Source organism: Loxodonta africana, chromosome 4, assembly GCF_030014295.1.
Source record: "Loxodonta africana isolate mLoxAfr1 chromosome 4, mLoxAfr1.hap2, whole genome shotgun sequence".
Lineage (NCBI taxonomy): Eukaryota > Metazoa > Chordata > Mammalia > Proboscidea > Elephantidae > Loxodonta > Loxodonta africana.
This window is the reverse complement of record NC_087345.1, coordinates 39,418,015-39,435,297: the sequence shown is the minus strand read 5'-3', so window position 1 is coordinate 39,435,297 and position 17,283 is coordinate 39,418,015. Positions and strand designations below refer to the sequence as shown.

Sequence of the window (17,283 nt, the reverse complement as noted above, 5' to 3'; positions counted from 1 at the left end):
AAAAACCACTGGGATTAGAGGAGAAAACTTGGTTCTAGTCCTGGTATTTTTTAATTCTTAAGCTCTTCTTTATTCTTAACATGCTTTAAAAAAATCTACACAGGAAGAAAATAATTCCATTAGCTGTCACTTTTTAAAATTTGCTTCAATAAATTATTAAAAATGTCATCAAACTTAAACATACAACTAACCTGAGAAGGATTCTTTGAAACCCTAGGTTAGATCAGGGCCCTCTGCTGTGTGCTCTCGGGTTCCCTGTGCTTCTCCTTTCTAGCACTCATCAAAATATGTGATCGGAGAGTTATGTGGTTATTTGAACAATTCCTGTCTCCTCCACTGGACACTAATCTCCATGAGGGGTCAAGTCTATCCTACTCACCATTGTGTTCATAGCACACAGTAGACCCAAAACAGATGTTTGGGGAACACTATGTTCAAAAGTTTGCCCAAATTCATCACCTTCGTTTCTGCTGATGCTATCAACGTCTTAATACAAATCATAAACACTATAAATTAGATATCTGACTCATATTTCCATTGGACAGCACTGAGCTAGACAATCAAGTATCTCCACAATCTCAATTTCTCTCTGTTCTAAATAGACATTTATCTCTAAATGTTACTCTCAAAATCTATCTTTCAAAGTTACCCTTAAGTAAGCTACTTAAGGATAGGGATTGTGTCTTACCACTCTACTCCCACAAAGAGTGTTGTTAAATATCTGTTTGTTAAAAGGCAATATGCAAAGGAAGGAGGGTGGGACGGAGGAATGAAATCATTCCCATCTGAGTCTTTGCTCTTTCCTGGAAGAAAACTTAACTTTTCTTCTCTCAATCAAACCCATTCTTGAAACCACCCGCAAGCCTATTTTCTCCAAGAAGGTTCCCCACTCACAAAGGACCCTTCTGATCCTTCCTCCTCTATAATACTCCAGCTGTCATTATCCACAGCATTTACTTGGACACTTAGCCATATAAGTTCCTTGAGACAGAAGTTAGGTCTCATATTTTTCCTCTGTCTTCCACAGTGACTAGCATAGTGCTGATGATTATCAGTTGAGTAAGGGCAGTGGGAGAGGATGGGTAGCATAGTGCCAAAAATGGAAACGATTTGGGAATTGGGGAAGTTTGGCTCTAGTCTCAATTGTGACATCTTCCTAACTATGTTGCCTTAGATAAATCACTTAACTCTCAGTTTCTATCTACTTCATTTAAAAAAATCATAGCAAAAGACCCAAAGACCGTAAAAAAATGCCCTTCTATTTCCACAATTCCGAAATAATTAAATCTATTTTATTTTCTTTAGCAATACTATTCATATATACAAGTAACAAAAAATCTAATAAACCACTGTTAAATTACAGTAAATTCCCTAAGAAAGAAATGACAAGAAAGTGTACAAACTGCCTAAGGAACTAAATGCTAATCATCTTTCTTGCCATCAAGCACTTTAAATTCATGTTTCTCTTCAAAGGACTATTAAGCAAAACATTCAATATTACACCTCAATGGATCGCTTTTATATGGCCTTTCTCGCCATGGTCTTACAGCCCCATCAAATAAGTCGGGCAGGACTATACAAATAAGGTGCTTATGGACCACCAAGGGGATTGCGAAGCTTGCTAATAATGCAAATAAGGTGCATGGCACTCTTGCGGGCGTGGGACCACACAAACAAGGTATATGGAACCCTAATGAGGCAGTTGGTTACTATTCCCATCCCACTAGATTTAAAACGAGCCAGAAGCAGAAAAAGGGGACCTCGCTACCACCAAAAACAAGAGACGGGACTTAGGGTCCCTGCGCTGAGAACCTCCTAGACCCATGAGCCAGAAAGAGAGAGAACTGTAACACTAGAAACAGCACAAGACAGCAAGAAGCAGTGGGTCACAAGAAAGCACAGTAAGCTTCCCAGCCCGTGGAGTAAGGTGGTTATGGAGGGTGTGCTGACTCATGCAGTTAGAGAGCTGAGCGCTTTCAGGCAGGAGGCTTCCTGGTGGAGTGGGGTGCCTCTGGGCACTTGTTGGGGGAGCTAAGCTTACTGACCCACAGAGCAAGGGGGCTGGGCGTCTTGGGCCAAGGCTTGCTAACGGAGCGCGGTGCCCCGGGCACTTATTGGCGGCGCTAAAGAGCTTTGTAACACTTGCTAGAGCAGGGGAGAGGCTAGGTCAAGGGGCCGAGAAGCCAAGGGCCAGAGAGGGGCCTGCCTATGGGTATGGCTGAGAAGAGGCTGTCTTGATGGAAGAACTGTATCCTGAGTTTTCCCTGATTCTGAACGGTAACATGCTACTTTCCTAATAAACCCCATAACTGAGTATGGTCTGTGAGTTCTGTGTGACAAATGCAACAAATTATCAAACCCGGCAAAGACGTAAAGAGTGCCTTGAGGGGGACAGCTGCTGTCAGAATTGGTAAAAAGGTTAGAGGGTGGAGGAGGTACATCTGACCTCCACCTCATAGGAATCAGCTTTGGGCTTTTAATGCTTATAATGACTCTTTCTTCTTCCCCTTGTGAAGTTAGATGAAGAGGTCTGATATCTCTGCCATGTCACCATTTTTACAAATACATACATATTGAAGTTACTTTGATCTTTTTCAGGTCCTTTCAAGCCTCAGAGAAATACCTTTTATAAGTCAATTTAAAAAAAGCCTAAATCTTCTGTAAAGTACTCTGGGACCTTATTGGTGATGCTCAAAGACTCTGAGTTACGATTGATTATAGGCACATTGCTTCTTCTTTCAAAAATGCTGTTCAGAGGATAATATTCAGAAGAAAATTCAATAGTTAATAAAAAGGTCATCTAAAAACAGAATGTCATGGAAATCCAAAATAATTTCAAAGCTTGCAGATCATGTCAAACATATCTCTAAATCTGTAAATATACTTTTAATTTTATATTTTAATACCTCTGCTAAGAAATAAGATTATCAGGATGAGGTAAAATTAAATGGTCAGCATGTGACATAATTTAAAGATTCAAGTTATACTTGTTGGTAAACACCATCTGTAGGATTAATAAAATATATATCCTAGTTCTAAACTAGTAATACTAATCACTGTATTTCTTTAAGGCTGTTACCAAATGCTCCTATTAAATGCTGAGCATTAACAGTGACCCATCTACAAGGTAAAAGCTGAACTCCCCAGTAAGGACTCTATGGGCCTCTCATCTGGAGTCTTGCTACCTCTACAGTCTCATTTCCCACCAGTTTCTCCACATTATCCCACTTCCTGCAGGTCCCTGGATGGCACAAAAGGTTTGAGCAAGGTTGGCAGTTCAAATTCACCTAGCAGAGCCATGGAATGCCAAAAAAACTTTATGGAACAGTTCTGTTCTGTAACAAAAGGGGTCACCATGAGTCCGAATTGACTCAATGGCAACAGGTTTGGTGTTTAGTTTTTCTCTCACTTCCAAAACCAAAATCATACTTCATTTTTCATTTTCCCCCACCTATGACCTCTCTTGAGATTCTATGCCTTTCTTTGCATTTCCCCTTTCCTGTTCAGAGCTGGAACTATGCCTCCTCTCTGAAACTTGCCCTGGTTGCCCCAACACCCTCCTGCAAGGTGGCTCCCTTCCTTCTACTATCACATAACCCTGAATTACTTTTAAAGGTCTGCCTCTCCTACCAGGCTGTGAATTCAAAAGAGAGGATCCATATCTTACTAAACTTTGTTTCCCAGCCTCTAAGCATAATGGTTGGCATATTTAAGATACTCAATATAAGTACACCCAGTAAAAGAAAATTAAGTAGTTATCTGTGAGAAACATTTCAAGCTTTCCTGCAAAAGAGTACATACATTTAACATAGTGGTTCTCAATCAAGGGTACATTTGGCAAAGTCTAGAGACATTTTTGGTTGTCACAACATGGGAACACAGTGCTACTGGCATCTATGTATAATGTGACCAGGGATGCCACTAAACATCCCACACTGCATTGGACAGCCCCCACAACAAAGAATTATCTGGTCCCAAATGTCAATACTGCCGAGATTGAGAAACTCAGCCATCAACTGACTTATTCAGACATGATGATTCCACATCATATCTCAGCAATCAATTCCAATTTTGCAGTTTCAACTGAAACTTCTGTAACAGTTGATGTGCATACACCAACACTAAAAATGATCTTTATGTAATAATCTTAATACTTAACAACATTAAACCAAGAGTACTAGAAAAAATCCCATATCTCTGAAAAGTAATCTGTAACTTCCACAAGCCACTCTTAGGTCAATAAACACTTTTATTTATAAACTTTAAATAACACCGTAGACAAATTAATTTTCACTTGGGGAACGATGACAAAAACACAATCTGAGGCATGAGGTAATCAGTTCCTCCACACCCGATAAAAGAAAGATCTCAAAGTTCTGCAAGTAAATCACGCACAGAGGTCTCTGCTGTTGAACACAGGAACTGATGGTGACAGTAAAGGGCATGCCCTTGCTACTGCCAGAATCACTGCTTATCAAGGTTTCAAAAACTATGACAAAACCACTGCGAAAAGTAATCCAATGTCAATACAGGGTGTCAGATACAGAATTAACCATTTCGTCCCCTGATATTTCACCAAGTTTCATGTGACTCAAACACTGCAGGAAAAAAAATACAGAAACAACAACACTCCTGTTTTATATATGGGATGACAACTCTCTTTGGTATATTCTTTGGCTGAATACTACTAATTCACTAATTTCTTCTGTCCTTTGAACTAGTTATCCTATTGCCTCAGTAATCAAATAATGGGTTTGCTAACTACGTTTCATTTACATGTTCTTATGAGCTACCACTGTATCAAAAACAAAAGCTATCCAAAACAAAAACTTGAGTATAGTAGCTCTTATAGGAACAGAGATTTTAATTATGTCATTCTAGGAACCGATTCTCAAACAATACACCTACAGCTTTCCAATGCTCTAATCTTTATATCATACACTTTTCCAGATTTCAAATAGAGAGCACTGGCAGAAATTGAAGGAGTTTAAGTGTATTTGACGAAACTTACTGTGGATTTATTCTAGGATTGCTAAAATAAGGTATCGGGCTTAGAGAGGGAAACACATTTTTAATTTAAAAAAAAGTTTCCAACAGTGAGTAATATCTTCCTTCTCAGCTGACTTTGCCACTGTAAGTAACACCACTGGGCCCACGCTAAACCGGGTTTCACCACATTACCCTCGTACATTGTCCAGATAAGAAACCTAAGCCGTGTATGACAGGTGTGGGTCGCCTAAAGTTGGGGGCCGCGGTGGGCGGGGAGCCTGGGGGCACAGCTAGGCTTCCCACCATCGCCCACTACCATTCGCCTGCCGGGCTGGCTGCTGGCCGGCCGGTCCCACAAGCGCTAACTCCATTTTCTTTCCCGTTCCAGGATCAGGGGAAGAACGCGCTTGCACCACACCCTCCACCCAGCTCGCCAGCCCGCTCTCGGTGACAGACCCACGCTGCAGCCGGGTCTGGGCGCGCGGGGTGCGGCTGCTCGGTGCCTGGCCCGGGGCCCCGGCCTGCCGCCCCGCCACCGCCCCACCCGCCCTCCCCGCTCCCACTGCCCGTCCCGGGGCTGACGACCCAGGCCTGACCGCCTCCCGGGCTGCGGGGCCTAGAGAAGGAAAGAGCCCGCGCCCAGGAGGGTGCCCGCGCCGCCGACTCGGCTCCTCAGCTCGGCGGCGGCGCCCTCAGGCAAACACACCGACGGCCCGCCACCACCGGCTCGGGCTGTCCTGGTTCACGCGCCGCCGGAAAGACGGTTTCACTCTTACCCTCTGCAAAATCCTCCTGAACATGGTTTAAACACCACCCGGCGCCGCCGCGGTGACTCTCCGGACCCACCGGCCCTCACGCGGTGTCACTCACGGCTCGGGGGTGAGCGGGCGGGAGGGACTGCGCCCACAAGGGACCGGGGAAAGAGGCCGGGGGAGGAGGTGGTGGTGGCCGCTAGGGCGGCCCCGACTTCGCCACAGGCGGCGAGAAGGAGCGCGCGTGAGCGAGCAAGCAAGCGAGAAGGGAGGCAGCGAGCGCCTTCCCCGCCCGCCGGGCCGCCCCCGTAACTGACAGCTGGGCGGGCCGCCCGCGGCCGCCGATGGGCGGGGCTGACGCCAGCCCGCCCCCCCGGCCTGTCCATCTGTGGGGGGCAGGGCTGGAAGGGGGCTGGCCCAGGCCTGCGACCAATCGGAAGCAGCGGCAGTCTGGGCGGCCGCGTGACGGACAGGTGGCAGGACGCTGGCGCTGCCGCTCCTTCCGGTGGGCAGGGCGGACGCCGGGGCTGCCAAGCAAGCGCACGCTCGCGCGCCGGCCGCGTGACCGTTGAGGGGCGGGTTGGGAATTCTGAGGGCCTGGTCTAGGGGTGTCACTGACCAGGACTGGAGGAGGGGGCTCCCGGGCTGAAACGCGCCGCCGCCCCTCGACTTGAAACATAAAATTCGTCAGTGTGGCCCTTTCCGTGACCGCCTTGGCTCTGGACAGGGCATCCGAGCCTCAGCTGGAGCGTCATTTCTGCTAGAAATGCTGAGTCGACCTCTGAGCCCCTGGGTAGAAGCAGGAGAGTCGCAGACATGCTTAACTGGTCTGTTGGATTTCCTCCTTTTTCCAACTCCTAGCTTCCCTTCCCTACTCTCTTCCTGCCTCTAATTAATGACAGCCGTTAGGAAAGTAAAGAACTAAGAAAAAAAAGGGGGCGGGGGAGGTGAGGGGGGCGGGCAGGAAGCAGCAGGAATTTGAGCAGGCGAGAGAAGTTTGCAGTTGTTCTTTTGGGGTCATTGTTAGGTGCCCTCATGTCGCTTGCAGCTCATAGGTACAACAGAACGAAACACTGTCAGGTCCTTTGCCATCCTCACCGTGTGGCTATGTTTGAGCCCTTTAGATCATAGCAACGATATTTAATGAGCTGATGTCGTTCATGTGCTTTCTCCTAACAAAGCCTATGCTCGGCCCATTCGGGTAAGGAATTTAGAACCTATTCTGATAATAGATTTATTGAAGTAAATCATCTTTAATCCCTTCTGTTATACAGATTAAGAAAAATAATGAGGTCATACATAAATAGCCTGCCAAAACAAGATTGCGGACTTGGAACTGACTTCCAGGCACGATGTCATTATTTCAACTCGAAAATCACAGCTCATGGGCCTTACCATTTTATTAGAGGCAAGAGGCTGGAAGAAAGAGAGAAGCTTTTAATAGTGCTTAAAAAGGAGAGGAGAGGAAATACTGCAACTACTAGCCTTGTTACCAAAAAAAAAAAACTTTGAATACAGTTTAGCAATGAATGGAGTGCTCGTTGGAAAGTACTTCCAGATCTCTTGAGCAAATGCAACAGATTATTACTTTCTAATGAGTTAATGAATGTGAAATGTTTTATAAAGTGTAAAGCATTATATAATGCAATACGTTGTTTCTACCCCATTCTGCTTTTGACTGTGTGTGTGTGTGTGTGTGTGTGTTGCATCAGAACAGCCATCCCTACAACTAATATGTTATTAATCACTATTGGTAATAATGCACTTAAATATATCCAGGCAAACAAAGCAAAGCACACACTTTTCCATCTTTCCAAAGGCGTTTTATTTTCAGGCAATATGGGAAACATACATTCCACTATGTGACAGCAATATAGAGTGATAAAATTGACATTTATTTCACTTTATCGTTTATTTTTCAAAGAATTAATTTAAAATTGCTTATTAGCATCGTATGGCAAGGCTTTCTCTTTTCTGGAATTCTCTTGTGGAATCTTTTAACAAATACAGTAGGCTCTCATTTACTGTTTACTAGATGGATTATTCAAAAAACTGTGCATTTTCCCCTGCATTTTATGGTAACGCCATCATTGGAATAATACACTAGAGAACTTAATTACTCTGAAAGAAAATAAACAGTTAGGGAGACATAATCACCTAAGAATACCCTTCACTAATCATGCAGTTCCCACACATAGCAGTTCTGCTTACCCTATCTGACCACTAATTCTTATCCATTCAGCTCCTTACCTGAATATTCCCACACCAGCAATTCTTTGGCCCCATCAAGACTTCCAGTCCATTAACACCTCTCACTCTCTTACTACCAGCCATTTTTCCTAGTGTCCTCACTTCCATCAAAACCCAGCTGAACATCTATGTTCAAACATTATAGCCCCCGCCACCTGCTCTTGCAAATAGCTTCACTTCTTCACCTCTCTCCTCCATGGCATTCATCTAGCAGATCCTGAATCCTCGTTAAACCCAACTATCCACCTACTCTGTACTACACAGGAGCATAGAGATACACATACATAACTAGGGTTATTGGGTTCATTTTACATTAATAGCCAGAGACCTCAAATAGGCAGTCAGCATTGTCCGGAAGTCCTGTTACACTTTTCTCCTTTTTCTCTCTCTAAAAAAAAATGCATGTACTTTATCAAGCATGATGTCCTTCTCCAGGGACTGATTCCCTCCTGACAACATATCCAAGGTATGTAAGATGCAGTATCACCATCCTTGCTTCTAAGGAGCATTCTGGTTGTACTTGTTCCAAGACAAATTTGTTTGTTCTTTTGGCAGCCCATGGTATATTCAATATTCTTCATCAACACCACAATTCAAAGGCGTCGGTTCTTCTTCAGTCTTCCTTATTCACCATCCAGCTTTCACATGCATATGACATGATTGAAAATCCCATGGTTTAGGTCAGGCACACCTTGATCTTCAAGGTGACAACTTTGCTTTTTGATACTTTAAAGAGGTTCTTTGCAGCAAATTAGCCCAATGGAATGTGTCTTTTGATTTCTTGACTGCTGCTTCCATGGGTGTTGATTGTGGATTCAAGTAAAATGAAATCCTTGACAGCTTCAACCTTTTGTCCGTTTATCATGATGTAGCTTTTTGGTCCAGTTGTGAGGATTTTTGTTTTCTTTATGTTGAAGTGTAATCTATACTGAAGGCTCTGGTTTTGGTCTTCATCAGTAAGTGCTTCAAGTCCTCTTCACTTTCAGCAAGCAAGGTTGTGTCATCTTCATATTGCGGGTTATTAATGAGTCTTCCTCCAATCCTGATGCCCCGTTCTTCTTCATACAGTCCAGAGTCTCAGATTATTTGCTCAGCATACAGATTGAATAAACCAAAAAAACCAAACCCATTGCCGTCGAGTGGATTTCCAACTCATAGCGACCCTATAGGGCAGAGTAGAACTGCCCCATAGAGTTTCCAAGGAGCACCTGGCCTATTTGAGCTGCCAAACTCCTGGTTAGCAGCCGTAGCACTTAAAAACTACGCCACCAGGGTTTCTACAGATTGAACAGGTATGGTGAAAGGATACAACCCTGACACACACCTGTCCTGACTTTAAACCGCTCATTATCCCCTTGTTTTGTCTGAACGGTTGCCTGTTATCTACGTACAGGTACCTCATGAGGACAATTAAGGGTTCTGGAACTCCTTCGCAATGTTATCCATAATTTGGTATGATCCACACAGTCAAATGCCTTTACATAGTCAATAAAATGCAGGTAGACATCCTTCTGGTACACTCTGATTTCAGCCAGGATCCCTCTGGTACCAGCAACGATATCCCTGGTTCCACATCATTTTCTGAATCTGGCCTGAATTTCTGGGAGTTCCCTGTTGATACACTGCTGCAGCCGCCTTTGAAAGATCTTCAGAAATATTTTACTTGTGCATGATATTAATGATGTTGTTCCATAATTTCTGCATTCAATTAGACATAAATATGGAAATAGGCATAAATATGGATCTCTTCCAGTCAGTTGGCCGGGTAGCTGTCTTCTAAATTTCTTCGCATAGACAAGTGAGCACTTCTAGCGCCGCATCCATTTGTTGAAACATCTGAATTCATATTCCATCAATTCCTGGAAACTTGTCGTTCACCAGTGCCTTCAGTGCAACTTGGACTTTTTCCTTCAGTACCATTGGTTCCCAATCATATGCTACCTCTTGAAATGGGTGGACATCGACTAATTCTTTTTGGTATAGTGACTTTGTATTGTTTCATCTTCTTTGGATGCTTCCAGTGTCATTTAATATTTTTCCCCATAGATTTCTCCACTACAGCAACTGGAGGCTTGAATTTTTTCTTCGGTTTTTTCAGCTTGAGAAACACCAAGCATATTCTTCCCTTTTGGTTTTCTATCTCCAACTCCTTGCACATGTCATTAATAACACTTTGCCTTCTCGAGCCACCATTTGAAATCTTCTGTTCAGTTCTTTTACTTCATCGTCATCGTTTCTTCCTTTTGCTTTAGCTGCTCAGTGTTTGAGAGCAAGTTTCAGAGTCTCCTCTGACATCCGTCGTGGTCTTTTCTTTCTTTCCTGTCTTTTCAATGACCTCTTGCTTTCTTCAAGTATGATGTCCCTGATGTCATTCCACAACTCCTCTGATCTTCAGTTAGTAGTGCTTAACGCGTGAAATCTATTCTTGAGGGTCTCTAAATTCAGGTGGGATATACTCAAGGTCGTATTTTGGCTCTTGTGGGCTTGCTCTGATTTTCTTCAGTTTCAACTTGAACTTGCATATTAGGAATTGATGGTCCGTTCCACAGTCGGCCCCTGGCCTTGTTCCCACTGTTGATATTTTGCTTTTCCATCGTCTCTTTCCACAGATGTAGTCGATTTGATGATTCCTGTGTATTCCATCTGGCAAGTCTCCATTTATGTTGGTAAAAAAAGGTTTTTGCAATGAAGAAGTCGTTGGTCTTGCAAAGTTCCATAATTCGATTTCCAGCATTGTTTCTATCACCAAGGCCATATGTTCCAACTACCGATCCTTCTTTATTCCTAACTTTTGCATTCCAATCACCAGTAATTATCAGTGCATCTGATTGCATGTTTGATCAATTTCAGACTGCAGAAGCTGATAAAAATCTTCAGTTTCTTCATCTTTGGCCTTAGTGGTTGGTGCGTAAATTTGAATAATAGTTATATTAACTAGCCTTCCTTATAGGCGTATGGATATTATCCTATCACTGACAGCATTGTACTTCAGGATAAATTTTGAAATGTTCTTTTTGACGATGAATGCAACACCAATCCTCTTCAAGTTGTCATCCCCGGAGTAGTAGACTATATGATTGTCTGATTGAAAATGGCCAGTGCCAGTCCATTTCAGCTCACTAATGCCTAGGATATCGCTGTTTATGCGTTCCATATCAGTATAACTAAGGCCAAAACAGTTTCTGAATTCTAAGGAATATACACAAGACCACTAACCAGCTATTTGGCACCAAGTAGCTTTTTTTATTTTTTAACTGAATTGTTCACTTTTAACATATTATATTAGCCTCATTCAACCAACTAAGTGTAACCTAGTATCAGTCTGTGCTTCTTTCAGCCTTTAGGAGCAGAGTAGGGAGGGAGGGAGGCAAAGGGGAGGCCTTTAAGGGAATGGGGAGATGCATGAATTTTCCAGTAGCCCTATTGATTTCCTCCACACTCTGTACACATGGAGTCATCCTGAGTCAGAATCGATGCAAGGACAACAATTAGTTGACTTGAGTAACCTCAAGAAAAGCATCAGGTATCATTGAATTTCTTTGGAGTCAGGACTAGGAAAGATCCAAAATAATAGTTATATTTTTTTGTTGTTGTCATCGTCGTTGTGCTTTAAGTGAAAGTTTATAGTTCAAGTTACTTTCTCATATAAAAATTTATACACACATTGGTATGGGACCCTAGTTGCTTTCCCTACAGTGTGACAGCACACTCCTCCTTCCCACCCTGGATTTCCGGTGTCCATTTAACCAGCTCCTGTCCCTTTTTGCCTTGTCGTCTTGCCTCTGGATGGGAGCTGTCAAGTTAGTCTCATGTATCTGCTTGAGCTAAGAACTATCTTCATAGCTATCATTCTTCGTCTTACAGTCCAGTCTAATCATTGTCTGAAGAGTTGACTTCAGGAATAGTTTCAATTCTAGGCTAACAGAGTCCAGGGGCCATGTCCTCTGGGGTCCTTCCGGTCTCAGTCAAACCATTAATTCTGGTCTTTTTTCTAGAATTTGAGTTCTGCACCCCACTTTTCTCCTGCTCCGTCAGGGACTCTCTGTTGTGTTCCCTGTTAGGGCGGTCATTCAAAATAATAGTTTCATTTTAGACCTAATAAAAAACAATGCCCTTAATGATAAGCCATGGCCAAGCCTATTGCACTTATACCTCAACTCAGTGGAGTACAAAATAGACCACTGAATAATGTAGAGTTGGCATGACAAAAATTCTCACCTCTGATAAAAGTGAACTTTAAGTATCAATATGTCTCCTCCAATAATAGGCAGGAAGTTCATGGTTTGGTACTTTCCAACCTGGTAGATTTCTCATTTTGCATGGACTTTCTAAGACCACAAATTTCAGGAACAGGAATAGAAGTAGAGAAACTAACTCACCTGTATCTTTGGTTTTGTAAATATCCTTTACCTTGCCTGTTGGCTTATTCAGTAGTAAACCAAAGTGAAATCGATCTTAAATCAAATCCAAGATATTATTCTTGTCAATCCTCTAACCCAGACCAGCCAGTGGACTCCCAAGCTAAAGTCACCAAATATAATACAGTACATGGAGAACTACAAACGGTAGTGCGGGTGAGTTCTAGAAAAGGGGCTAATATCTGAATCTGTGTTCTTACATGCTTCTGAAATGTTTTTGTGTGGGCAGGTGATGTTATTTAAAGAGTTCCGTGTAGAGATACCATCCCAGCATTGGACAGGGACAGAGTTTCCCTTGGATTTGCTTAGTCCAGTGGCTAACAAAGTATGTCAACCAAGCCACCTCAGTCAAGGGAGAAAACCAAGCACTTGAGACCTTACATTATTCACCCTTTTATCAGCTACAGTAGCTTGTCTTTTATCTGTTTAACATAGCGGTTTTCAGAGCAAGGTTTTTTTTCTGAAAGAAAGGGGGGCGCTAGCCACGGACCCATCAGGGTAAAAAAATCAAGGTAAAGATAATGTAACTAAAGAGATTTTTTAAAGGTGGGGGCTATTTAAATAGATGTAATCAGATGTAATTAGAACAAGTCTGTCTGGGAAGAAATGCAGCCAGTATGCTCCTTAGAAGCAAGGATGACGAAAGTATGTCTCATACTTTGGACACATTATCGGAGGGATCAGTCACTGGAGAATGACCTCATGCTTTGTAAAATAGAGGGTCAGTGCAAAGGAGGAAGGCCCTCAGTGAGATGGATTGAAACAGTAGCTGCAACAATGGGCTTAAGCATAATGATTGTGAGGATGGCACAGGAGCTGGCAGTGTTTCATTCTGTTGTACACAGGGTTGTTATGAGTCAGAAGCTACTCTCCGGCACCTAACAACACCAACAGAATGTGGGCTGGGCTTAATGACTCATACCTCTTTAACAGAATGTAGTGATGCTCTGTGACTTCTGAGGCCAGCATACAGCTATTTAACAAAAACAAGTAAAATCTTTTATTATGTGACTGTTAGTTTTAATATGCCTTTCAAAAAGTTGTTAGGAAAATCACATGCAATTAAAATTTTAATCAGCTCCTCATTGTGAACATGAAGAGTTACAGAATTTATAACAATATAAAATCTATTTCTCTCTTCCTTTCCTAAATAATTTTTTGTAAATGTAAATATTATTACTGTGCCCTAACACTCACAATTTTAGTTCATCTTGCTCTTAGCATATAAAATATCAGTAGATGTCCAAGGTCATGGTGCCTAGTTGAATAAAGAGTATCAGATCTCTTCTACTTCTTTGCCCCACATTTTATGATTCGTTGTGTGGAAAAGTTCCCAATGTCAAATTCAAGGCAGCAGTTTCTATCCATGACGCGACCCTGTAACTTCTCCAGCTGTAATCCATTAGGGGCAGCAGCAGGACTGCTGGCTGGCATAAGGCAGGCAACAATATTTACAGTACTGTAATAACCGACTCAACGGCACCTAACAACCATAATAAAAGAGAGGAGTCCCTGGGTGGTAAAAATGGTTAAGTGCTTGGCTACTGACCGAGGGCTTGGCAGTTTGAATCCACCCAGAGGCACCTTGGAAGAAGACCCTGGGAGTCTGCTCCAAAAAGATCACAGCCATTGAAAACCCTATGGAGAAGCACAGTTCTAATCTGAAAACCTGAGGTCGCCAGCAATTTGAATCAACTCAATGGTAACTGTTTTATTTGTTTAAATAATGAAGTTGTGTTTAAATACAACACAAACTGCTGCCTTCATGGAGCTTCCAGTTATATAACTAGAACTACTCAACTTTGGAAGAACTTTGCCAGAACCCACCAGAAGAGCGAGTAGAATTATTGTTTGTTGATATTGATAATTTTGGCTAAGCAAAGCGGACTGCATCCAGGCTTATGGCTACAGGACTATTATTACCTGTCCTATACATTTTTAATGGGTTAGCAGTCACTGTCACTCCTGTGGTTTCCATTCCACATAAAATATTTGCTGGTGATTCCCAAATCCCTAGCCCTGATCTCTCTTCTGAATATGAACCCAATATCCAATGCCTATTGAACAACTCCAATTGTATATCCTACAGAATCCTCAGGCTCAATTTGAAATGTTTATACTCTAAACTGAACTCACCATTTCCTTCTCCTGCCCACCCTCCACTCCTTCTCCATGAGCTCCTGGATTCCTGTATCAGTGATTGGCATTACCACGCACAAGCTAGAAATCTGAGTGTCATCCTTGACCAGTTCCTTTTTATTACTTCCCACATATAATTAATCACTCAGTCCTGCAAATTCTACCTCACTTTGCCCCATTTTTTGAGCCACTCCACTCTAACCTGGGTTACCAACTAGGCTCTCTGTTTCCAGTCTTGCATCCCCCCACTTCATTCTCCACACTGTAGCCACAGTAATCCTTTTCTAAAGCACAGTCTGATCATTACTCCCCTGCTTAAAATTCCTCACCAGCTCCCCATTGTTTTGAGGGAAAAAAAAAACCTTATTGTGGTTTGTGAGCCCTTCAGGTTATCCTGCTCCAGCTACCCCTGTATCCTCATCTATTGGCATTACTTTCTTTACGCTGTATACTTGAGGCATACTGAACTATTGCAGTTTTCTGACCTTATCACAGTGTCTTCCATTTCATATACTATTCTGTATGCCTAGAATGTTCCTCACACCAAACCTCCCCTTGCCTATCTAATTCCTACTCATCCCCAAGTCTCACTACCCCCACAAAACTAAGTTACACAGGCTACGTGTACCTACATTTTGTATTCAACCCTGTGATAGACTGTTGATTGCCTCCTCTATTCGACTGCCAAACCTCTGACAAGGTCCTACTCACCATTGTATTATCAGAAGAGGAATGGTTATCCCAAAGAACAGGAAAGGGAAACCCCCAAAGTCAGAAGTTGACAGTTTCCATCCAGAAGATAAGCTATCTTGACTCACAGACTCAAAACGCTCCAGGCTACATGACAAGCTTGTCCCCAATTTGCATTATTCATCTACTTCCTCTAGTTCTAAATACCCACGTAGTTTTGCCTTTCAAGAGGCCATGCACTAGTCCTGTTGATGCAAGCATAACAATCCACAGGGAAGTTTTATTGCCCATTGTAAATTAATAAAATGTTATCTCTGTCTCTGTAAGCTTGGATGATATGTCTGCCAAGAGAAGAATTTACTTTCAGCGTGCTGACAAAAAATTCAAGTTTTTCAGCCTCCAAAGCAAAGATAGAAACACAGTGGTGGAAGAGGTTCCAGAGGCCATCTAGTTCAAATGGTATATTGCCTCAACCAATGAGTTGCTTGGAATAGTCTGAAATTTTTAGGTACTGAATTGCATCCAAGGCTCAAATAAATGGTCCTTTGTGAAAATTTTAAAACTGAAAATGTCTTGTCAGCATGGAAGAGGTAGTATAAGGGAAGAATAATAGATGCTGAAGTATTTCAGTTAATAGTGTTGAAGAGGATAATTAATAACAGACATCTTACTTTGACTTTAAGGTTTTTCATCTCCACAAAATCAAACATTTGCCATAAAAATCTTGACCCAAATTACAAAAGCTACACCAATATAAATTTGTCTTATTCTGCTAGAAAAGGAGAGTCAACAAACCATCACCTCCTGATTTAATGAAAAACCCTCTAGTCCGTTGGTGTGCCGTCAATTCTGACTCATACTAACCTTATAGGACAGAGCAGAACTGCCCCGTAGGGCACAGGTTTCCAAGGCTGTGATGTTTACAGAAGCAGACTGCCACATCTTCTTGCATGGACCGGCTGCTGGTGGGTTTGAACTGCAGAGACCTTTTGGTTAGCAGCCTAGTGCTTTAATCACTGAGCCACGAGGGCTTCCTGAAAAAAAAGACTAACCAAAACAAATCAAATCCACTGCGGTGGAGTCGAAAAGACTCTAGCGTCTCCTAATTGAAATCTCAGAAAGTCTCATGGCTGCAGGTTGGTGGAGGGCCAAATTATTAGCAGCCAGATCAGAAGTAACCTGATGTCAACTGATCTCAGTAAAGGGGTGGGGAGGGCAGGGAACCAATCACAGGAAGATTAGCCAATGGTTGATCTTCTATGCTTCTCTCTCCTCCTTATAAGTCTCATTGTAAGCAGCCTACTTCAAGCTATTTGCTTTTTTTTCTTTTAATCAGAATGGTCTGCCTATATGCATATAGAATAACTACTCAGAATATATCTTGCTTCAATTTCTTTGAGTTTTGATTATTTTTAACAATAGTTAAATGATAATTTTATAAAAATATATCCTGGGGGGAAGTCTCTGTCTCTTTCTGTGTCTGTCTCTAGCTTTAGGTCTAGCTTCATCTGTACTAAGAAAACTGTTTTCTTAGTTAAGGACAAAAAAACCTACATAATAACTCTGAACAATCATCTCTTATTTATGTCATAACTCCTAGAGGTATCGAAAGAAATATAACTCCTTAAAAAAAAAAAAAAAGCCTTAAAAAAATGGAGGATTACATAAAAAATAACACTTGGTACAATTTAAAAAGCATGATGCTTATTTTATTCGGCCGATGCTTGTTACAAGTTATTTGGCTAAAAATAGAATCCAAAAATATATTTTATTTGATTTTAGCTAATGCATAAAATAGACCTTTAGATGACTTAAAAACAAACAAGTTAACATGGAATAAAAATTAAAGAACAACTTTTGGAGTATACAGTTCCCCTGTTCACCCTTTTCTCCAGGCCCTTCTCCCCAGGTTGTCAGCCATGGTGTGGTCTTCGAGCTTGCTCAGTTTATTTGAAATCCAGATTGGCAATTTAGTTCATTCAATAGATGATAGTAGGTACATAGTTACTGAATTATAAGATGGCATATGAGATTTAAACCTATAA

The 17,283-nt window shown here is 42.1% G+C and overlaps 1 protein-coding gene across 8 annotated transcripts in view; it reads right to left on the bottom strand.

The window, feature by feature from the left end:
* EEA1 (early endosome antigen 1) overlaps positions 1-17,283 on the bottom strand; it is a 334,017-nt gene that overhangs the window by 152,324 nt on the left and 164,410 nt on the right. For 2 of the 8 annotated variants that reach the window (XM_064283740.1, XM_003405257.3), the window contains exon 1: positions 5,766-6,008. The exons of 5 other annotated variants lie outside the window; for them this stretch is intronic. Coding sequence is in view for 2 of the 3 variants with exons in the window: in XM_003405257.3 (XP_003405305.1) it covers positions 5,766-5,789 (24 nt within the window). In the remaining variant the exon portion in view is untranslated. Of the gene's footprint in view, positions 1-5,765; positions 6,010-17,283 lie in introns of those variants that run through there. One more of the 8 variants, XM_064283736.1, reaches the window with a different exon arrangement.